At 34.1% G+C, this 25,943-nt stretch overlaps 1 protein-coding gene across 5 annotated transcripts in view; it reads right to left on the reverse strand.

Moving 5' to 3' along the window:
* LOC106868476 (uncharacterized) overlaps positions 1–25,943 on the reverse strand; it is a 79,761-nt gene that overhangs the window by 22,498 nt on the left and 31,320 nt on the right. For all 5 annotated transcript variants that reach the window (XM_014913757.2, XM_089359855.1, XM_089359856.1 and 2 more), the window contains exons 9-12: positions 24,431–24,469; positions 21,917–22,037; positions 20,587–20,704; positions 11,638–11,743 (exon numbers count right to left, since the gene is read on the reverse strand). In XM_014913757.2, coding sequence (XP_014769243.2) covers positions 11,638–11,743; positions 20,587–20,704; positions 21,917–22,037; positions 24,431–24,469 — 384 coding nt within the window. The remainder of the gene's footprint in view (positions 1–11,637; positions 11,744–20,586; positions 20,705–21,916; positions 22,038–24,430; positions 24,470–25,943) is intronic.

Here is a 25,943-nt window from a genome sequence, read left to right on the forward strand (position 1 = left end):
AAGATCATCTTATTGTTAGTAATTCCGTTCTTCAGAGATGCATTAAGAACCCTTTATATACCTATATATTATTAAAGTTTTTGAAATATTAAAATTAAAAATACTAAAAATTAGAAATAATAATATATACTGTCCTTCTTATAATATATACTGTCCTTCTTATAAAATTTGTTCGTTTTCTCCTTTGTTGAAGTTTCGATTATTGAACATTTATTTATATAAAAATTGGTATATTTTTTTAAAATATAGAAGATCTCGGCGAATTTCATCTTGTTATTATAGGTGTTGGTAATTTTATAATTATAGGTGTTGGTAATCTTGTAAATCCGATTCAATTTTGAAAGTTTGTCCACCGCGAGTATTTAACATTGAAATTTAAATTTAGTAGATTTCCGAAAGTTGCAAATAAATAGTTTTTGTTAGAAGATTCCATTTTAAATTCGATTTCACTTTTTTTTTTTTTTTTTTTTTTTTTTTTCCGAAGTAATATATTGGAATCCGAATTCAAACTCTCATCATTCATTTTTAATTCATTAATTGTAAATTGTTATCATTAGAATTCCCCCACTAAATCTCTACGTTTAACATGCATATATATCTCTAATGTTTCCCTATATTCATGTATATATAAATATATGTATGTACACCCAAATATGTGCGCTTTTTATATAGATAAGTTCTTAAGAATACAAACGGGTTTTTTTATTTTACCTTATTTTTGGATTTATTATAATATTTGAAAGTTTTATAATATCTATGTTTGCATGATGTTATCGCATCTAATCTATTATTTATTAAGTTATCTAGTTTATATAATAATATATTCAGCGATTCTATTGTGCATAAACGACAATATTTTGATTTATGTGTGTATGGTGTAGCGGAATCCATTATTGACCAGTCTAGTTTATAATTAATTTTATTTTTATTAAGTTTTTGTATATATATATGTAGCTAGTGAGGTTGTATTATTATTTATATTTGGTTTAAATGAATGTATATGTGCCAGGTATCTTTGTTTAAAATTAATAGAGCTTCCTATGTATACCATTTTATGTGAGTTATTATTTATTGTTACGATGCATTTATATATTATATTTAATCTTTTGCAATTTCCTTGTAAAGGACATATTTTTTTAGAACGGAATTACTAACAATAAGATGATCTTTAGATCACTTTGCGATTGTAGTAATATCAGTGAAACGATCGTAAGATATTTTATTTTATTCTTTTAACCTTAGGCTTCTTTATATTTTATATTTATATTTTATATTTTAGAATTTATAATATTCATGCTTATTTACACATAAAATTTTTATACGCATATATATTTAAACATATATTTATCTATTTTTAGATTTTTATATGTATCAATATTTATATTCCGTATTTTTATTTTTATGTTTTAAACTTTTAAATTTATTATGCTACCATGTTATGTTGGATATATATCTTTTGAAATACTAAATATTGATTTCCTAAATATATTATTGATGAATTAATAATATAAAATCACATATATACACATTTATTTGCTCAAGATAATTGAGCACTCAACATAAGTTCAATTATATATTCTTTTAGAATATTACTTATAAAAGTTATATATATATATATATTTATCTATCTATCTATCTCTATATATATTATCATATTATCTATATATATTGTATATATACATACATACACACGTAATAAATTTCCCCTATCGATCTTATTGTTTTTCTATGCACGCTTCAAACTTATACATTATTCCGGTACATAGTCCATTTACACTCTATATCATACAGATTCTAGATATTAACTTTATGGATCTTATTAAATAAATTGACACAATACAATCTCTGCAAGTTGATGAATACCACATATTCCCCTTCATTTTCTTATTGCTATATAAATTAATGGTAAAATATCTTTTTACCTGCACCCATTTATTGCACTTGGTAATGCAATGAAAAAACACTAGTGTAATAATAATTGGGTATTCTTCCAGCAGTATATTGGATAGACATTATCCCTTAGTGAGCTAAATTCACAACCCCTAACTTTCTTGGATATATATATATATTTTTTTACATATATATATGTATATATACATATAAAGACGATAAGAAAATGGAGAAATAAATAACAATGAGAAGTGGATGTTTGGTGTTATAAAGCTATTATTTAATTAATTAATTAAGATGAGAGTATATTAGAGTAAGTTTACAGCTGTTTCAGTATATCAGGCTGGGGTAAATTTGCATTTACGTCATTGCAATTGGACTTTTCTATGTAACTTCCTTTATATACATGACTTATTTGGAGTTAGAATTACTTATCTCCTTACTCTTCTATAGAGGGAACTTCTCATAAACCCTTTCTCACATATATTTTCAAATAACCATTAGTTGCCTTAGTTTTAGTTTATACCTAACTAGACTCACATTTCTTCTTTCTTTCTCATAAGGATAAATATGAATATCTGAAATCATTCTCTGCTATTTCCTTTATCAAGTCCTTTGTAATAATTTTTTGTTTATACTTCTTGCACTGAGGAGAACAGTGATATATAATTAATTTAATTATTTCTATTCAACCATGAATTTGCATGATTTTAATATTGCTGTTCGAAGCAATCGTTTGCATGAATTAAAATTCTCTTAAATTTTAACATCTTCTCTTCTCCATTTTTAACAAATTTGTTGAGTTTTATGGGATTTCTTTCCATAAATTCACATAACTCACCATACACAAGTTTTATTTTCATATTTACAAACTTATGCCAGTAAGGTACCAGCAAAATATGAAGAATCAATATTAGAAATCATTTTTGGAATCCTTCAGATTAAAGGACAAAATATTATTCAACCTTTTCACACAGATGTATATATATATATATATATGTATATATATATATATATATATATATACATATATATATATATATGTATATATATACATATATATATATGCACAGGGTGTGTAAGGTATTTGAGGACATAACTTTTGGGGGTCATTGCTGCATTTTTTTGCTAACTGTATAATCTTTCAGAAAATAATAACGGCAGACCCTCAGCTTACTCAAGAAATGAAGAAGCATGCTGTTATTGTGATTGTAAAGACTGAGCATAGAGATTTAAAAACATCTTGATTTTTAAAAGTTGCCAGATTTTTGTCTACAAAGCATTCTAAATGCTCTGAAATCATCAGAACAGCTGAATTTATCCAGCAAGTTCAATAAACCATTGATTACAATCCCAGGAAGTCCATGAGATCAATTGCAAAAGATCACCATGTGTCAGAAGGAACAGTCAAAGACATCAAATATAAGTCTTATATGATGAAGAAAGGTCAATTTGTCAGAAAAAGCAAAAGAAAATCACTACATCAGATCTAAAAGGCTTTTAAACAAACTGAAAAATCCAGCAGAAGATTTGATTTGGTTTTTCTCAAATGAAAAACTTTGACCAAGATCAAAAAGTTAACAGAAGAAATGACAGATGGTTATAGGCAGACCCTTCTGAAGTTCCAAGTGTTATGCATACAAAATTTCCTGCATCTTTCATGGTTTTAGGGGTTGTCAGTAATGAAGGACATGTGATTCCTCCTTACTTCTTTCTACAAGGCCTTAGAGTTAACTCTGCCACCTACATTGAGGTCCTGGAAATAATTGTTAAGCCCTGAATAGACAGTGTATGTAATGGAAGGCCATATGTGTGTTCAGTAAGACTCTGCACTATCACACATGCCTCTAGTAACACAGGAATGGATGGCTGAAAATTTTCATGATCACATAATCCCTAACATTTGGCCTCCTAATTCCCCAGATCTCAATCCATTGGACTATTACATGTGGAGCATTGTCAATGAACATGCCCATAACACCATAGATTCTTTGAAAGTTGTCATAGTCAGAGTAATGTCCAACATGAATGAGGATCACTTGATTCGAGCATGTAAATAATTTAGATCTCATATAAAATCAGTTGTTGAATGACATTATAGAAAAGAAGGTTTATTTTTATCCTCATAGCATTTTTGATAAATAAAATTATTATTTGTTATTATATATCTATTTTTTTATAAACATAAATCTGTCCTCAAATATCTTACGCACCCTGTATATACATACATACATACATACATATATCTGTATATGTTAAGATCTTTTCTAGCCTGATGACAGAGGTTCAATTTATCCAATGTTGATTGTTTCCATTACAGCTTGCATATTGTGATGAATTACACCTACCAACATTATGATGGTTCACCAAGCCCCCAGAAATAGCTATTGGACTTATAACACCTTAATTCCTCCCCTTTAATTTTGTCTGTTGCTTGTACTGTGTAAGTTGGATCTATTAATATAAATATCTGGTAACCAGTAATTTGACTCTTGGTAATTTCACTCCCAATATTTTGACTCCAGTAATTTGAACCCCGGTAATTTGACTGCCAGTCAATTTCACTTCTGATATTAGAAAAAAAAAAAAAAATGTTGGATAAAGATAAAATAAAAAGTACAGTAAAACATAAAAATATTATTAAAAGCTTCAATAATGATGACGGTTATGAGCTATTGCTTATAAAAAAAAATCCATCTTATTTTCGGGACTATGTTACTCAATAATTATCTGCAGCCATTTGTTTATCTTTTTATACTTTTTTTGGTCTCACATATCTCACCTTGATCAAATTCAACCTTTCTTAGCTGTGCCAAGTGTTCTTCCCTTTTCAATGCAGTAATTAATTTCCATATATTCGGATGTGCGCAAGTTAAAGAACTTTGTAGGGCATTGTAATACCTCTAAATGGTTATTAGTGCAAGACATATCTGATTCTGTTCGAAAGCAGACATTCCAACTTTCAATAGGAAGCAAAGGAGAAGTTCTTCGTTGTCTAATTCCTCTACCTTGCATGCATCCTACACATGATAATTTAAAGTAGGACACAAGTTCTTGAGGAAGATTGCTGTCTTCTACAAGCTCTTCAAATCTGTCAATCATTGAGAGGAAGAAAAGCCAGTGCTGAAAAACATCTGATTTTAATGCTAAGCTCATTAATATGATGGTATCTTTCCTTAAAGCCAAATTCACATACTTTTTTTGTATATGTTCTGAGATAGATGAAAAAGACAACATGAGATAGAAGCACTAGGAAATAGATAAAATTCTAATAATAGCTTTTTCAAAATACATCATAATGTTTTCAGGGCTCAGTCCTTATGTAATTCAATTAGCTTATTAAAGAGGCAGGTGTAAGTTTCTTGATTTTTGTTTGGAAGTAATGCAAACAATCGCAGAATACTGAATGAACCCACTTGTACAACTGATGAAATACAGTTGGGAAGCACTTAAAAGTTCTATCACCTGCCCAGTGTTTTACATTCACTAAGTCATGCCCTTTATAAGTTGCAAACACAAGTAATCTGTCTACATCAGTTTCACCACTATCAAACTGCAAGAAAAGTTTGCCACTATCAAGGAACTTGTATTCATTAGGTATCTCATAGCCAAATTGACTGAGGAATTGGAGGGGCACATACTTTTGCTTGATGCCAGTTGCTTATATTGTGACTTACACACAAAGAGGAGGGTATATGAGCCATTTCATTTTCATTAAGCTTTTCATAAGCAGTCACATTTAATGAGCAAGAAGATTCCTGGGAAGCAGCTACTGTGCCTTTAGGTCCGCTAAAGTTTCATAAACTTTGGGTTTTGAAGCACACGAACTATGATGATGTTCACCGATGTGCTTAATTATGGTATAAGCTTCATCATGTATAACCTATTTAAATAAAACACCTGAATGGATGACTGAAAATATACTTTCAGTTAACTAAATTACTCTGCAAATAAACAACCAAATAGGTGACTTAAATGATACTTTCAGTTAACTGAATTATCCTGTAAATCAGGGGTTCTCAACCATTTTCCATTGTGGACCACCTCAAATTTTTAATTTATTATAAAAGAACTACTACTCATAAATATTAGTATCATTTTCACTTTGCAATGAAAGTTCCTTTTTCGTTCTTGTGACATCACAGAGAACAAATAACTGAGAACACCAATAACAAAGCCAACTTGCAAATGCATATGATTCTCAAGGAAGCTTTATTTGATAGAATTGAATAGAAAAGGTTACTGAGTCGTGGGAAACACCCCCTTTTATTAAAAAAATAAGCTGTACAGTTAAAATATAATAATGTGAAGGGTAAATTTTAAAAAATGTGAGGAATGAAGTTGGGATCAGTACAAAAGGTTGTGTAAATGTTTGAGGGAATATAACAAATTGAATTAACTTAAAAATGTCAGCAACAAGTTGTCAGGAAAAATGTCAAGAAACCTTCAGTGAGACCCTTGGGCTTGCTTTTTATCCACAAGCTGAGAAATCCTTGGCTCTTTTCAGCTCAAGCAAATTCTCAAATCAGCATTGTTATTGAGGTTCAAATGCTTCTGCTGCTTCCTGAACAAGGGAGGACAAGGGAAAATCCCTTTTCAGCCAAGTAGGATATTGGGAGATTTATAATAAAAGGCTCAACTTGTACAAACAGCTTTGGATATTCGTGAGAATGATTCAATCAAGCCTTGACCCAGTTGTTTTCAGATGATTTGCGCAGATTATCATCTACCGTCGCCTCACATAGCTCCATCTGAACACATTCTGGTTGAACAAGTATATCATTCATAGACATTGTGTAAAGAGAGTCCACAAAAATTAGGATATTTAAAACCAAAAGATCTTCAAAACAAATATTGAAGTTTTCATGAAAGAAAGATAGATGTCCGATTATATATTTGTGCAAGTCGTTATCTACCACAACAGTTTTTAAGTTTATGAACTGCAGAAAGTTATGATCTTCAATTTGAAGTTTCCAAAGAATGAGTTTATTCACAAACGCCCTTATCAAGTGTCTGGCTCATACAATGTTGATGTTTGCTTTTGTAAAGAAATATTGAGGTCATTAAGTTTTTGAAAGATATCATGTAAATAAAATATTACAGGTTTTTTCTGAGAAAGTGATGCTGTCATAGTTGGATCAGTCTGTTGAAGAAACTCTATGACTTTACCGAAAAGTGACACAAAACGTCCGGGACAACTTCCCATTGATAGCCAGCATATATCTGTCAAATACAACTGAAAATGCCTGTCTTGATGAGCAGATCTTTTGATTTTTTTTTACTGAGGAAGCAATTAAGTCTAGGGTTTCAGAAAGTATATTATTTCTGGTTCTTTTTGCTATCAGGTCTTCTTGATAGAGAACACAATGAATTGTGAAGACGGGATTAAATTCTATCCATCTGGCAACAAAACCCTGGGATTTGCCAATCATAGATGGTGTTCCGTCAGTGCATATTGATATGAGGTTGAGGGGATCAATGCCATTTTTAGTAAGATAATCCATGACTGCATTGTAGATCATCTCTCCCATGCTTTTCAGTATGGTTTTCATAAAGAGTAGGTTTTCACAAATTGTGGTACCTTTCACATAGCAAGCAAAGGCAAGGACAACACATTTGTTGTTAAAAGTGCTGTCATCCACTGTCAACAAGAATCTGCAGTGTCTCAAGTCTTCTACAACTATGGATTCGACATCTTCAGCCATTTCACAAATGCAGGAAGATACAGTGTTGTTTGAAAGTAGAATACTTTCCTAAAACTAAGGCACTGTTTGGCACATCAGCAACTTTATATACTTCAAGTATGGTGGGCCTAATCAGATCTTTGGCAATGGTATGTGGGCGACCCCATTTTGCTATCATGAGCAAAATGTTATAGGACACCTGCCAGACCAGAATGGTTATTAGTATAGATGAGGAAACTTTTGAGCGATGAAAATGAGACATTTTTTTTTTGCAATGGTATTTTTCAAAGTACTCCTTTGGCTTGCCAAATAAACCAGGATGGATATTTTTGTAGATGATATAATTTTGAGGGTTTCATTGAGTTATTAGTTAATATTTTTGAGCAGATAATACACTGTGGTAAAAAAGATCTACACTGGATACAAAACCATATTTGATATAATCTTCGTGATATTGTCTACAGAAACTTTTTTCTGAGTCGGTGGACAGAGAATTAAGGGAACATTTTTCCATATCACTGACAGCAAAATTTCTACAGATTACAATTAGACTAACACTTGCATAAAAATGTTTGTACCTGGAGAGGTAATATGATATGTTAGGTGAGCTGTAAGCACTGTAGTTTCATTAGTAATCCTCAATTCAAAAGTCCGGTAGAAAACACGATCACATTGACCGTCTGAGAACACAACTTTTTGTGTGTTTTTAATGTGTGCAAATGTGGATCTGATTGTACGTGTCTGTACCTGTCTGGTACGCATCCATGTATGATTAGACAGCTAATCATCCAATAGGCAATGAGTGCACTTGCATATGCTTACACATATGCAATGAGGCATATTTTGTTAACGCAACATGTGCGTGCACGGAAAAATTTTAATTCTTCAGGTGGACCACAGAAAATTTTCCACAGACCATCTGAATTTTCCTGTGGACTACCTAGTGGTCCACATGGACCAGGTTGGGAACCCATGCCGTAAATCATCATCATCAACACCAACAATAATAATAACAATAATAATGAATTGCAATGTTTTATTCATTTTTTTTTCTAATATTAGGAGTGAAATTGACTGGCAGTCAAATTACTAGAGGTCAAATTACTGGAGCCAAAATATCGGGAGTGAAATTACCAGGAGTTCAATTACCAAGAACCAAATATCTATACATTTATACTTGAATATTCATCGTCTGAAAGTCTTCACTTGTTGCTTTCTCTCGTTTGACATGTATACATAGACACATATTTTGTATTTCATACCCAAACAGTTATATTTAATATATTTCATTTATTTGCATATTTGCATATTTGCTTCCATATTTGCTCAACTTGATCCCTCTTATAGCCATTTACCCTGTGGAATTGATCCCCTGTAAAGACATCAGAATCTTGAGAGCTACTGTCTTCTATACTGAGAATGTCTGGATCTCATCAGTTGACTATATATATATATATATATATATATATATATATATATATATATATATATATATGGGGTCATCCAATAAATAACGCAATTTTTTCAATTGGATGAACTAAAAGTCAGGGTGGGATGGGTATAAATTACCTGCAACAATTTGCTATAAAAACAGGTAGTAATTTTACCATGTCCTTATTCTTAGTGTAAGTTTTGAAGAGTGTAGTTCACTTTTAACAGTTATTTTTTCAAAGCTATAATGGAAGAGACAAAGGAGCATATTCAGCATATTTTGCTTTATGAGTTCAATAAAGGCAATGATGCAACAGAATGTGCAAGGAATATTAATGCAGGATATGGAGATTGGACAATAAGTATAAGCCAGTGTCAATGGGGGTTCCAGAGATTCTGAGCTGGATACTACAGCCTAGAAGACGAGCCTCATCCTGAGACATCTGTAGAGCTTGATGAGGACATCCTGCAAACTCTGGTGAAAAAATTCACATCATAACTGTTAGGAACTAGTAGAAAAGCTTGGATTTGGTCATTCAACCATTCATCAATACCTGTATGCCATCAGAAAAGTTAGCAAGTTGGGTTAATGGGTTCCTGTCTAATCGTATGCACAGAGTAAACATGTGCTCTTCTTTGCTGGACCTTTTTTGGGCCGAATAGTTACTGGTGATGAGAAATGCTTTCTCTATAAAAATGTCAAGTGCCATAAACAGTAGGTAGGGAAAGGAGAAACACCAACACCTCAGGCTAAAGAAGGTCTTCATCCACATAAAGTGTTGTTATCTGTTTGGTAGGATATGAAAGGTTTAGTCCACTTTGAACTTTTAAATCCAAACCAAACAATAACAAAGGAGATCTACTGCAAGCAGCTTGAGCAACTTAAGTGAGTGCTAGAAGAAAAATGACCATCTTTCAAGACAAAAGGTGTTCTTCCATCAGGATAATGCTCGGCCACATGTAGCTAGGATGATATTCTAAAGGCTGGAGCAGTTTGAATGGGAAACGATGCCCCACCCACCATATTTGCCAGACATCACCCCATCTGATTATCATTTATTCTGCAGTCTTCAAAATCATTTGGATGGACAAAATATTAATTCTGTAGATGAGGTCAGAACAGTACTGGAGAAGTATTTTTCACCACGGACAAGTGAATTTTGAAATAGGGGCCTTGCAAATCTACCAGATACATGGAAAAGCATTGCAGAAAATGAAGGAGAGTATATTTTAGATTAAAAAAGAACTTTGTTTATCTTAAATTTGAAAAATAAAAGTATATAAAAATCACATTATTTATGGGATGACCCAATATATATATATGCATACACACAAATATATAAACACATATATACACACACACACATACACACAGGGTGTGATGGGTAAATTGGCACCATTTTATGTTTTTAATTTCGTGCATGCACATTGTTTGTTTTTGATTTTGTGAACTATGCAGTATAGAAGTTGGGCACCATCTGTGAGAAAAACAGCACCATGAGGCAATTCACTCTGCCAGAAATTTGGAAACAACATGCTGTACTGCTTGGTATTCGAACCAGAAGCTCTAATATGATAATTTCAGAGTGTTTGCACCTCAGTCTGAAGACATGTACTGAGAGTGATAAAAATCAAACATCCAGTCAACATCATGACGTTTGGAGTGATGGCAATGTTATGCCTCCATTCATCTTCCCACATGGCCTTAGACTCAACATGGAGGCCTACATCAAGTGCTTGGAGGAGATAGTGTTGCCTTGAGTTAAAAGGGTGTCTGCTGGAAGACCCTATGTCTGGCAACAGGATTCTGTACCATACCATACAAGGAGAACCCAGTCATGGCTGCCAGACAATTTCTGTGACCACATCACTCCTAACATCTGGCCACCTAACTCCCCAGACTGCAACCCCCTTGATTATTATGTGTCAGGCATAGTTGAGTGAGAGACCAACAAAACTCCTCATAACACGAAAGAGAAACTGAAGGCAAGGATTATGGCAACATTTACCAACTTAAACAAGGAGACAGACCAGAAGAGTTACAGGAAGTTCCGAAGTCCTCTGGAGGCCATGGTTCAAGTCAATGACAATTTTATTGAATAAATTTGCTCTTTAGTATTTCAAGATACTTTTATGTAATCTTGGGAAATATATCTTTTAAAATGAGTTGTCAGTGTTATTTTCATTTTTGCGTAATTTAGACAACAGTTTATTCACTGCACCCTGTGTGTGGGTATATATATATATATATATATATATCTTATATAAACATATCTATAATTAATACAGTAGTACCTATCTACCTGCCTCTTATGTCATGCGAAAGGAAGTAGTTCAGAGTAAAATAAAGGAACAGTTGGTACTTATAATTATAGTAGAAGTGGCAACATTAGTATAGAAGGAGGAGGAGGAGGAAAAAAGTAGTGAAATGCAGCAAGAGAGAAACTAAGAGGGTTTGAGTGGGGGAGAGGAAAAAGGGAGATGCAGAAATAGTGGAATCAATGATGAATGTGAGAAAAATAGACAGAGAAATAGAGAAAGCCAGAGAAAAATAATAAGTGATATTTCAATTAAAATGTCAGTGTATAAATCATCCAATTATCACTTCCTCTCCCCCCAACTTTTTACATACCATCTCCTTCATTTTATTCAGTTCTTCATATACCTTGGTATTCTCATTTATTAACAAAGTATTTTCTGATTTCAATGATTTTAGTTCATCATTCTGACTTTTCATCCTGGTGATAGAAAACAATCAAATATAGATAAGTGGACAACACAACATTTTACACAGAGTTTTGTGCCTGTATCTTCTTATTCATGAGACTCCATATTACCAAGTGGATTTTAAACTATTTTCTGAGTTTTTAATTTTAATCTAGAGCTTTAAGTTTTCATTCATTAACCACATTTTTTTCACATTACACATCCATAGTAGTCAGTACCCTTGATGTCCAGTCATTTTCTCAACTCCTTTGTGGATTTCATAAATTACCAGTGTACTTGAAATAGATTTTACTTAATTAAACCAAATCCACAATTTTCAATACTTTCATTTCTTTACTACCCAGTATTATACATTTTAGGCACACTAGTACTTGAAATTTTGTGAAAGAGACAAGGTGTTAATTTCATTAAATATTTCAGTTAATTATAATCCCCACTCACTTTATATTTCTGTACCAAATAAATCACTATGGTCTCAGTAGTTGAAAAATGTGTATTTCAGAGATAGGGGTAGGCATAGCTGTGTAGTCAAGAAGATTGCTTTCCAGTTGTGTGGTCTTGGGTTCAGTTCTACTGTGCAACATCTTGGGCAAATGTCTTCCACTATAGCTTTCACCTGACCAAAGCCTTGTGAGTGGATTTGGAAGAGGAAAACTGAAAGAAGCCTGACTGACACACACACATACACATACACATGTATGCATTGTGTGTGTTTATGTGTACTCTTGTCTTGATGTCACTTGATGATTGTAAACATACATCACTGTCATGCAGGTACTGTTGTTTGATTCTAATCTGTGAAAAACATGTCTAGCCCTGGGGAAATCTCTCTCTCTCTCTCTATATATATATATATATGTGTGTGTGTGTGTGTGTGTGTGTGTGTGTGTGTAAGAAAAAAGAGATTAAAAAATTCAAAGCACTCAGTTTTAAACAAATTTGGTTAACTATATCCAACAACCAGACACCAGTAAATGTAAGTAGAATACGCATCCAAGGTAATTCCTCATGTATAACAAGTAGATCCAAATATCATTTTTATATCTATATATATTTATCCAATAGAAACAATTGCTGACTTTATAAGGTGAATTCTACAATAAAGATAAGGTTTTCCTTATATGTATTTTTGTTTTAACATATTAAAAATTTTGTTTTTGGATTTGGTTTGTAAGATTCTTTATGTGAGTTCGTGTGTTGAAGCACTATAAGGCACTAAAAGAGAATGACTCTCCTCAAACACAACAGCATATTAAAAATGTTAATTCAGAAATTAAAAGTAGAAAACTGACCGAATTTTTGCAGTGTACAACTTCTGTTCATATTACAAACATAGCAGCTGCAAAACATAACTTACCAGTGAGACTTATGGATCATTTACCTGGACTAATTCAAAATGCATGTCCTGATTCCAAAATAGTTAAAGATATCAAATGTGCAAGAACCAAAGCTACTCAAATATATAAAATGTTTTAGGCCCTTATTACTTTGAAAACCTCATTAAACAGTTAAGAGTGCAAGTTTTTATTAATTGTTGATGAAACTACTGATGTAAGTACAAAAAAACCAGCTTGTTCTGTTAGCTAGATTTTATGATTGCAGCACTCAAAAAAATTATTGATAGTTGTTTGATTCTTTTGGAAGCCAAGGATTGCTCTGCTAATGGAATTTTTTCCTCTATTGAAAGATTCTTCACCTTACATAACATTCCCTTTGAAAATTTGAGAGGATTTGCCAGTGACAATGCTAGTGTAATGATGGGACAGAAGGGAAGTGTGCAGGCATTACTAAAGAACAAAGTTCCCTCTCTCTTTATTCAGGGTTGTGTCTGTCACTCTATGCATATCTGTACATCAAAGGCGTGTTCAGAATTAACTTCATGCTTAGAACTTGCTAGAAGCATATATTCATTCCTCTCAAATAGCCCAAAGAGACTGCAGGAATATGAAGAATTTCAGGCATTTATTCAAACAAATCCTCATAAATTATTACATGTAAGTTGCAGTCTGGTTCGGTCCGGACCTCCAAATGGAGAAGAACTGGGGCGAAATAACGACTAGGGTGGTCACTCTCACCCGGCAATGGACTGAGAAGAAGCTATCCCTAAAAGGTCGGGTGGAGGTGGCGAACGCGTACATAGCATCCGTCATCGAATACCGTCTGACTGTCGTGCCTTGTCCCGACCCTACCATCACCAAACTGGAACGCATACTCTTCCGCTTCTTGTGGAAGGGAAGCGTTCCGATGGTTAGGCGATCCATTTGCTGTCAACAGCTGCTAAATGGAGGGCTGGGTATGCCGTGGTTGATGATGCACAGACATGCGCTGAGACTGCGACATCTCCGGCGTTTCATAGACGACGGTGAACAGGTGTGGTCGCCGTTTGTGCGGCGTGCTTTCCCGCAGCTCATCTCCTTAGCCGAACTGCAGTCGTGGATTAAACAGAGACCTAGGCTCGGCGAATGGCACCATGAGTGTCGCGTTGCTCTCAAGCAACTCTGCCGTCCGGGATCAATCTTGTGCAACTTTGATTCCACAAAAGCGTTCTATAGAGGTTTAGTGGAGGGGAGGTGCAACGACGAGGAACACCTGACCCGCCTGTTCAGGACAACTTTCAGGCTGGGACCTATGGACAACCACCAGAGATCCCTAGCCTGGCAGTGCTATTGAGAAGCATTACCCGTCCGGGATAAGGTGTACAGGCACGGTTCGAGACACACCGGACCGACCTGCCCGAGATGTGGTCAGAGCGACGAAACCGTTCTGCACGCACTCGTGCAGTGTCCAAAGATTTCCGACCTGTGGGCTTATGCCGAACAGCTGCTGTCACATGTGGGACGAGTCCGCCTGTCAGCCGAGTCTATTGTGCAAATTGCTCCACCACCGTCCCTCAACAGGGAAGGCAAGGCAGTGTTCATCATACTGGTGGCCATGGTGAAAGAATGTGTGTGGTGGACCCGAGCGAAAGGATTAGAGACGAAAACTTACCTCTCTGGCCAATCGCTCATCAACTTTTTCAAGTATCACTTGAAAAGGAAGGTGAGAATAGAGAGACAGTTTTTGTCTCGTGAAAGTTTCATTAAAAGGTGGGTGAATGTAGCAAAGATGGTGCGTGCGAGTGACGATACCTCTTTGAGCATGATCCTAAAAATCGAGAAAAAAAAATTTTTTAAAAAGAGAGAGAGAGAGAGCACTTCACTCTCATGTGTCTATTCCCTGCTGAGGTTACCATGATCTTTTCCGTAGGCTTTTCTCTCCATGGATAAACCTAATGTTACCCCATTTTACACAATTGACATTTTCTGTGATATACGATACCCACTTTTTTTTTTTTTTCTGCCCCTACCAATCCCTTTTGATTGGATTTTTTTTTTTTTTTTTTTTAAAGAAAAGCTCTACAGTTGTATTTGTTCCTCTGTGTGCAGCCCTGTGTGGCTAATAAAAGAAAGTTATCTTTAGAACAAGTTGTCAAAAGAATACTAGAACAGTGGCCTGCTCTAGTGTTATTCTTTATTACTGCTGCTACTGAAGATAACAACAGTGCAGCTTCAAATGTGCTGAACTCATTAACAAATCCAATCACAGAAATGTATTATGCATCTTTAGCATATATTTTGCCAGATATTATTAAGTTGAACTTAGATTTCCAATCAGAAAGCTATAGAATGCACAAACTGCACAATTCTATTAAATGTACTGTTAAATGAATACTTGGCAATTTTGTTAAAAAAGAAATTGTTAAAAATAAAGAGCTACATGAAATTAATATCAATGATCCATTAGTGTATCTTCCCATAATTGAAATTTACAGAGGAGCAAAAGCTGAAAGCATCTACATAAAGGAAGTTTCATCTATTAGTACAAATGAATTGAGATAATTTCATGCAAAAACATAAAATTTTTATGTGTGCCTTGTAAAGGAAATTTTTCAGCACTTCTTTGCATATGATTTCTTCCTTAACCTGAAGCTTCTAGAGGCACTAGACCCAGTTAGTATTCATGATTACAATGGTCCAAGTTCAATTGTTCCTCTGGCATGCAAATTTCCAAATATTGTTCAGGAGAGTCAGATTGAAGCTCTTAATAAAGAATGGAGTGAACTTAAACTTCAAGATAACAATGACAAAACTGAAGCTACCAAACCAGAAGATTATTGGTTTGAAATTTCTAAGGAAAAATCTGGAGATGAAGCTTTTTATGCAGTCCTATCATGCTTTATGTTTCAGCTCCTATCATTACCACATTCTTCAACTGCAGCCAAGAGAATATTTTCAGTCCTAAATAACATTAAAGTCAAGAATAGGTCTAAACTGCATACCCAAACAATTAATGCTTGGTTACATTCAAAAAGTCTTTTTCATGATGTAAACTGCACAACTTATACACCCAATGCAGAGCTTTGTGCTAAATTAAAAGAAGGGCAAGGACATCGTTACAAAGAGGAACCTCACCCTGTTGATGATGCAATCTTCTAATTATAAAGTAAGTACATTGAATATGTGTAGGTTACTTTAAAATAAAGCCTTGTATATTATAAATAATATAAATTATGCATTTCAGTTGATTTATAGGCAAAATATTACAAATAAAAATTTTGGCACTTTTCGAGCAAAATTTGGTACTTATTTTTTTTGCTAAATCTGGTACTTTCTTCAAAATACGTTTGGCAAACCTGGTCACAACCACTCCAAGTTGAAAATGTTGATGTGTGGTGGCATATACTGTTTTATTTAAAATAGTGATCATTATCATCTAAATCAAATGCAGAAAAACAGATAGTCCCTTCCCTAAGTTTATTTCAAACTCCATGTTATATCTATAGAAGCCATCCAACAGAACAGGAAGGAAACATAGTCCAAAACTTTTGCAATGCAACTACAGATTAAGGGAGGAAAAAAGAAAGCATAGTAATTTTCCCTTTAAAAAAGCAGCTTCTGGAAATTTGAAAGCTCTGCAATGGGAACCACATATGCAGGTAGAGAGAACAGAGAGTGCGAGAGATTTAAACTGGATAAACTAACTCCAGTCTTATTCATGTGCCTGATTTTTGCTCAGGAACTTACTGCTAAAAAGGACACAGAAGTCAAAACAAAAATTTTTGCAAAGCTGGAAATGAACCAGAAACTATCAAAAGAGTGCAATATGATATTAAAAGTAAGACATGACACAGAAGAAATCCAATGCAGAGACTGTTTACAGATAAAACCAGCGTGAAAAAGACAGAAGATGGATAAAGTGTTTCACAAAAAACATGATATACATCAGGAGATAAACCCATATATGGCATGTGGTGGTAGGCACCTAAGAAAAGAGTGTCTGTTCAAAAGAGTGAAGTGTTTTCATTGTGGAAACACAAAACACATTAAATCGCACTGCAGAACTAGGATCAAATGAGAGAAAATAAAAAATTAGTCATCAGAGAAAAAAATTTGTACAATGAACAGAAAATTCATCAAGGTGAGAATTGAAACCACTAGTATCAAAATACAATTAGACATCACTATCATAAATGTGACATCACTATCATAAATGAAGAAACATGGAGACAAATCAGTAAGCTGAAATTATTTAAATCAAATCAAGTAACATATGGTGTTACATGAAAGAAACTATATTTCATTGGCGAATGTATTTGCAATGTAACTTTTTGAGGTGAAATGAAAAGGACAATCATTTGTGTTGAAAAAAATCACTAAACCTATTTGGTACAGAACGCATGGAGTTATTTAAAATGTGGGATACTCCCATTAGTGTTCTCTGTGAAAATGTAGTTGGCACAGTTAAAATGAATGAAGTCAAAGAACTGAGATAGAAAATTAAAAAATTGTTTCCAAATGTGTTTTTGGAAGGTTTAGGCTGTTGTGCTAAAACAAAAGCAAAGATCACAGCGAAAGAAAAGGCAACACCTGTTTTTAGGCCCAAATGAAACATGCTGTTTGTAGCATTGGACCAGTCAATAAAGAGCTAGAAAAACTAGAAAGTCTAGCTATAATTGAAAAGGTCGACCATTCAGACTGGGCAACTCTGATAGTTATGTAAAGAAAAAAAATAATAAACTAAGAGTGCGTGCGGACTTTTCACCTGGATTAAATGACTGTTTACTTGAACACAACTATGCATTACCAAGCACAGAAGTGTTCCCAAACCCTAAATGGAGGAAAAATTTTCTTGAAGTTAGACCTCTTGGAGGCCTGTCTACAGATATAGGTAGAGGAAGATTACGATAGCTTTTAACAATCAAAACACACTGTGGATTGTATAAATTCAAGCGGCTTCCTTTTGGAGTAAAAGTGGTACCTGCCATATTCCAACAACTGATGGACACAATGTTAAATGATTGCGACTTCACTTTCGCTTATCTCGATGATATTTTGATAAAGAGTGAGTTAGTGGAGCAACACTTCAGACATATTTAAAATGTATTTGGAAAAATAAATGAATACAGGCTTAGACTAACAGAGGAAAAGTGTGAATTTTTGATGAAAAAAATCAAATATTTGGGTCAAGTAATTGATGAAAAGAGATGAAGGCCAGACCCATCAAAGTAATACAGAATATGCTTCCCCCAACAAACATCAGATTATTACAAGTGTTTTTAGGCTTGGTAAGCTACAATCAAGTACACATCCCGAATATACACAACACAGAGCTTCACTAAATGTTAAAAAAGAATGCCAAATGGTTTTGGTCAGAAAAATGCCAGAAGGCAGTTGAAGAACTAAAAAGCATGTTAACTTCAGACTTGTCACTGACACACTTCGATCTGAAGTTGGAAATGCTACTGGCAACAGATGCTAGTTGGTAACAAATGTGAAGATAGCAGCCAAAAGGCCGTAGTTCATGCATCAAGGACATTATTGTCAGCAGAAAAAAATTATAACCAAATTGAAAAAGAAGCATTGGAGATTATATTTAGCATAAAAATGTTCCGCAGGTTTATACATGGTAGACAGTTTAGACTACAAACAGACCGTCACCCATTGCTAATGATTTATGGATCCAAGAAAAGAATCCCAGTACATATAGCAAACAGGTTGCAGAGACGGGGCACCATACTACTAAGCCACAACTATGCTATGGAATATTTACCTTTGAAAAAGTTAGGATATGCTGACAGCCTATCCAGGTTAATGCCCAGAAATGGTGAACCATTTGAGGACACAGTAATAGCAGCCCTAAGAGCTGAAAAGGAAATTAAACACATAATGTGGAACAATGTATGAGAATTACCAATAACTCTGGAGGAGATAAAGTGACACACGTCAAAAGAAAGTTCATTAATGAACATATAAAATCTCTGTGGTCAGTGAAAGAGAACAAAAAAAAAAAAGGTTCAGTAAGAAAAAAACAAGATGTAAACATATATTCAAACATGTGATGGCATACTGATGTATGGTCAAAGGGTAATGATACCTGAGACACTACAAAAAAGAATGTTGAAAGAATTCCATATTGGACATTTGGGGATCACAAGGATGAAAGCGCTTATGTGCAGTTATGTGTATTGGCTGAAGATGGCAAGGAAGTTGAAAACGTAGTAAAATGCTGCAGAGGATGTGCTCTAGCAGCGAAATTGCCTACTAAAAAATGGGAGCCTTGGCCAGAAGTAAAAAGTCCACAGTCAAGACTACATATCGATTTTGTGTGTCCGTTAAATGGTTATTACTACTTAGTAGTAGTTGATAATTTTACAAAATGGCTGGAAATTGTAAAGTGTAAAAGACCAACTGCTTCAATTGTAGTAAATTTTTTGCCCGAATTACTCACAAAATTTGGCATCCTAGATGTGATTGTATCTGACAATGGAACACAATTTGTGTCCAGTGAATTTAGAAAATTCTACGAAATGTTCACAGTAGAATATAAAACAATAGCACCTTACCATCCCAGATCAAATGGACAGACAGAGCATTTTGTGGACACTTTTAAAAGAGCTTTGAGAAAAGCAAATAAGGAAGCCACAGATGAAGTTACTCTGCAGTAATTCCTAGGGGTATACAGGGTGACTCCAAACCCCAATACATCAGCAGGAAGCTCACCAGCTGAACTGATGTTCACAAGGAGGGTGAATTCAGTTTTTGATAAACTGTTACCTGACAAGGAAAGAAAAAGTACCAGGAAAGACAATCCAAAATGAGGCCGTATAAAAATGGAAAACAATACCAGGAAGAAGGAAAAATTATAAAGTACATAGGAAAAATGATATATGAAATTAAAAGCAGAAAAGGTACTGAAAAAAACTCAGAAACCAATTGAAGAAGAGATTCATAGAAAATGGACCAAACAGATTGGAAGAATCTATGGAATAGCTATATAATACATTCCAGGTACCAACAACATTACAGTTGAAAAAAAAAATGCTAAAAAGGGACGAGGGGAGAATAAAGTTAAATAAAATTACTTGCTTCTCAAAAAGAAAAAAAGAAACTAAAGGGGGAGATGTAGTGAAAATGGTACATTTTTCACATGACAAAGTGGTATGATCAGCCACTATAAAGTCAGATAGTCAGTTGTTGTAGGAGGTGAGTAGTAGTAGAGTCATTGTACAAGTTCTCAGTTGGAGTCAGTGTCAGTTACGTGATATATATGAGTTTGAGTTACCATCAATGTAGACATAACAAAATCATTGTCTTGCGGAGCTATCAGCAATAGCATGACAGATAAGTCAAAGATAATAAGACGTGGAATATCGCCACAACATAATAGTGGTGACAAGAATATTACAGTGCCGAAAAGACAACCACCTAAGTCAACCACAATGAGATTTGAACTCAGAATGCAAAGAGCCGAAACAAATGCAGCTGCCACTACCGCCACAGCAGCAGTCACTGCCAAATGAACTGATTTCACATACTTTGTAGCAGTAGCCTCTAGTTTGTCATATTCATCTTTGAGATTGTGGTAGTCATCTATCTGGTCTTGCAACTTCTTCAATTCTCGAATTTGGTTGTTCAGTTCTTGGATCTTGTCATCTAAAGAATCCAGAAAATAGAAAAGAAGAAAAAAAAAAGATATAGAAATAGGAAAAATAAAGTGAATATACAAAATAATGAGTAAATATGTACACGTGCGGAAGAGAATATGTACAAAGTAAGGAGAAAATATATACAAAATAATGAAAGAATATGCATAAAATAATGAGAGAATATGTACAAGCGAAAGATCAGTGGCTGTTATGGCTAAATGGTTAAGAAATTCATTTTGTAATCATGAGATACCAGGTTCGATCCCAGTGAGCAACACCATAGGTAATTATCATGTACTATAGCTGCCTGGTAAGTGAAAATGGATACACTGAAATGCTGTGGAAGTTTCTATGATGAATGTGCTTAAAAATTCAAAGACACAGCTTTGTTATATGCTGCTAGACTGTCTGAGGATTATATTAAAGGTACAAGTGTCTGTGGAACACTCAGCTACTTTCACTTATTTCATCATGATCATCATCAATATTTAATGTTCATTTTTCCATGCTGGCATGGGCTGGACAGCTTGATAGGAACTGGTAAGGTCAGAGGCCACACCAGGTTCCATAGTCTGCTTTGGTTTGGTTTCTACGGCTGTATGTCCGTCCTAATGCCAACCACTCCACAGAGTTTACTGGGGGCTTTTTACATGGCACCATCACCAGTGCTGTTTACATGGTACCATCACCAGTTCTTTTTATGTAACACCATTAATAAATAGTTCCTCTGATCAAACAACTGGAATTCTCATCATGAAAATCAATAAAGACACAAACATTTGAATATTTTTATTAAACTAGGTAAAAGCCACCAACTTTTGGAAAAATACTAAATAGTGAATTTGAAAATGTGTCCTGAAACAAGATATCTAACTCTGCATAGTTTTGATTGCATAAAAAAACCCCAATAGAATTCACTCCGTCTTCCTATTTGAGTGATTAATATTAGAAGTAACTAATTGAATCAATATATAAATTATTCAATGACATGTGATGTTGTTTGAGTCTTCCATGAAAAAACATGTCCGGCAACTAGGAAATATTACTTTGCTTGGAAACAAGTGAGGATTGGTGACAGGAAGGGCATCAGGCTGTAGAAAATCTACCTCAATAATGCAAGCATGTGAAAGAAGGTAATAAATGATGATGATGACGACGATGATGATACGAAGTGCCAGCCACTAATGAACATCTAGAAGGAATAGCTGTGTTACATTACCTTTTGAAGAAATAATCTTCTGGTATGCTTTGAAATTACATTCCAATTCAAAGCAATGATGTCGTTCATATTCCAGTTCATGGTCCAACTTCTTGAGAAGCATATTTTTCTCTTTAATTTCCTAATACATGTAAAAGTTGTACAATAAGTAATTTTACAAACATTTTCTTGAGTGTGCACAAATGACAATGGAGTCAAGTATGTTGGCATACTGACAAACATGGCAATGGTTTATATTTTATCACTGCAACAGAAATATTTTAACTTTCTGTAATCCACTCTACCTAGGTACCATTATGTCAACTGACAGACTCAGTGTGAGTGAGTGGGGGGGGGGAGAAGGAAGGAAGGAAAGATGAAAGAAAGAAAGAGAGAAAGAAAAAAAATGAGACAGAGAGAAGTGAACAACTGTGTGTTAGTGAATATGGTAGCTAAAATGATTTTTCTACAGATGTTGGAAATTTTCTCTCAGTACTGATTCAAAATTAAAGTCTTTATCAAAATATTTTGATTATTGTTTGATTATATTTTTTAAAACATTGTTTAAACACACTGTTGTATTTTGTGGTACCTTTAGTTAACAAATTATTAGAATGTTTTAAAAATTCATTTTTATCATAGCACTGTTACAAAGCATTAATTTTATCACAACCAGACCTGCTGACAACATTTAACATTTCAACTAAAGCCAACAAGGAAGTCTCAATATAGTCACTCAAAATGCAAGAAATAGTAGGCAAATTTTCCTCAAATCATAACTTATCGTCTTCAAAAAGAAAGGATAATGTTGTACTGCTGACACTATGATTTAAAAAAAAAATGACAGGTTGGTCACAACAGGAATGACATTGTAGGGTAGATATGAGAAGCTGGGTATGGCCAGTTTAAATGCTAAACGATTAAGGTAACTTAGTCAGTTGCTATATTTTTGCCTAAAAATGTCACTAAAAATGTCAACTAAAAATGTCACTTCAATAACATGAATACAACGATCAATGGAACATGTACACTTGTTAGCATGCAAGAGAATATGAACAGTATAGAATTCAAGAAATGAAACAAAGAATACTAAAGCAGGCAAACATGAATGCTTCTTCAAGCAGGCAAACAAATGCTATAGCAAGGAGGCAAACATGAATGCTAAAGGAAGCAAACAAACATAAATGTTACAGAAAGCAGGCAAACATGAATGCTACAACAGACAGACAAACATGGCTGCTACAGCAAGCAGGCAAACATGAATGCTACAGCAAGCAGGCAAATATGAATGTTACAGCAAACAGACAAACGTAAATACTACAACAAGCAGGCAAACATGAATGCTTCAGCAAGTAGGCAAACAAGCGTGAATGCTGCAGCAAGTAGGCAAACATGAATGCTACAGCTAGCAGGTGAACACAAATGCTACAGCAAACATGAATGCTACAAGAGGATAAACATGATACAGTAAACAAAAATGAATGCTACTGCAAACAGACAAACATGAATACTACAGCAAGCAGGCAACAAACATGAATACTACAGCAAGCAGGCAACAAACATGAATGCTACAACAAGCAGGCAGACATAAATGCTATAGCAAGCAGGCAAACATGAAAACTACAGTAAACAAACAAACATGACTGCTAGAGCAAACAGACAAACATGACTGCTACTGCAAACAAACATGAACCTTACAACAAGCAAACATGAAAGCTACAACAAGCAGGCAAACATGAATGCTACAGCAGGCGAACATGACTGCTACAACAAACAGTTAAATATGAACGCTACGGCAAGCAGATAAATATGAATGCTACAACACGCAAGCAAACATGAATACTGCAGCACAAAGACAAACATGACTGCTACAGCAAACGGGCAAATATGAATGCTACAACAAGCAAGCAAACATGATACAGCAAACAAAAATGAGTGCTACTGCAAACAAACATGAATACTACAGCAAGTAGGTAAACATGAATGCTACGGTAAGGAGGCAAACATGAATGCTACAGCAAGCAGGTAAACAAATGTGAATGCTACAATAAGCAGGCAAATATGAATGCTATAGTAAGCAGACAAATATGAATGCTACAGCAGGTGAACACGACTGCCTCAGCAAACAGACAAATATGAATGCTACAGCAAGCAGACAAACACGAATGTTACAACAAGCAGGCAAACATGAATGCTACAGAAAGCAGGCAAACATGAATGCTACAGCAAATATGAATGCTACAGCAAACAGACAAATATGAATACTACAGCAGACAGACAAACATGAATGCTACTCCAAACAAACATGACTGCTACAGCAAACAGGCAAACATGAATACTACAGCAAACAGTTAAATAATTACTGCTACAGTAAGCAATGTACCACAAATTCTTTGGGATGCAATGAAATAGAATTCTATTATGTTATGAAACATGAGTGATACAGATATCAAACAAAAATGAACAAGAAATAAGATTGCTAAATAAATGACAGAAGCAGAAACAGAAAAAGCTAAAATGGAACAGTTTAGTTACCTCATTTTTTACCCATAATTCTTGTTCTTTTAGATTAATCTAGTTCAAATTAAAAAAAGATAATTTTTTTAGAACTGCAAATAGGTGTTGCAATGCAATAATATATTACAAATTTTGATATTCAAAAATATGAGTTTTACATGGTTAATAAGCTGCTTGATTTAAGATTGTATACTGTAACTGAAACAACTAAATCATGGTAGACATTTAAAATGTGCATATGTTAATAGTGACAGCATAAGCATTGCCACATGATTAAGAAGTTGGCTTTGCAACTAAATGGTTCTGACTTAGATCCCTTGTACAAATGTCTTCTGTTGTAGACTTGGGTTGATGAATTCTTAGTGTATGAAATGTGGGGCATGGGAAACTGTGGAAATTGTCATATGTATATACATGTGCGTGTGTGTCTTTATTTGCACACAGAGGTGTGAAACAGTGAATTGAGTCACATCCCTTTATAAAATAAAGCAACGAAACTGTACGGTGAATAACTAAAATTACTGGAACAATATAACCCACAGATGCCCTTGTAGGAGGTTCTTCTACCATAATTGCTAGGCTAATAACTGAAACCAATAACAGAATAAACCATTATATTTACTTCACTTTTGTTTTAATGATTCTGTCTTTTATTACACCAGGTCTATTCCACTATATCAGTTAAACAACACACCAGTGACCTGGCTGTAAATACGAGGAGAAATATTGGATCTTTTCTGTTTGGCTGCACCTGTGGAAATTTTAGAGTTTAGTGAAAATTTTTTAATTTATTTTTTTTATGTAATTTTCCATGCTGAATCTCAGGGGCCAATTCACTTTTTACCCCAAAATTAAAAAAAAAAGTTACAGATCATTTTTACCCAGTCAGAAAACAGGATTTGGAAGCTGTCATTCTGTGTGTGATTGCACAAGTTGCCAAAATTGTGAAAATAGCATGTTTTAATATGAAACTGTAAACAAATGAAATACTGGTGGAATTCTGCTTTACACACGACAAATAACCCCTCATAACCCTTTTATTTTCTGGAATTTTCAGAAAATTTTTTGCAAATTTGTATTCTACACACAGAAATTCATACAATTATGCAAAAACAAACAAAAATTATGGTGTGTGATTTAAGGCCTAATTTAGCTGTTATTTTATAGCACATCTCATGGCCACCTCATAACTTGTGTTTTAAGCATTTAAAAAGTGAAAAATAACCATGTGCCTTGATAGGACAGCAACAGAGAGGTAAGCAGCTTGGTTTGTTACTATAGAAACAGGCACCTATGTGTCTGTGATTTTTGATTGGCTAAAATAACTCAAAATTTGCAAACTTTAAAAGCTATTAACTCTTTATTTATTGATTTATGGTGAAAATAAATTTCATGTCAATGATTACCATACAAAACTACACCAATACACCAAATATGAAATCAAGTGGAACAAAAATTAAAGAAATTGAAAAGTGGCAGCCAAACAGAAAAGACTTGAAATAATAAAAATAATCACTACTGCAGATACTAA

This window comes from Octopus bimaculoides, chromosome 11 (genome assembly GCF_046866305.1).
Source record: "Octopus bimaculoides isolate indiv1 chromosome 11, ASM4686630v1, whole genome shotgun sequence".
Classification (NCBI taxonomy): domain Eukaryota; kingdom Metazoa; phylum Mollusca; class Cephalopoda; order Octopoda; family Octopodidae; genus Octopus; species Octopus bimaculoides.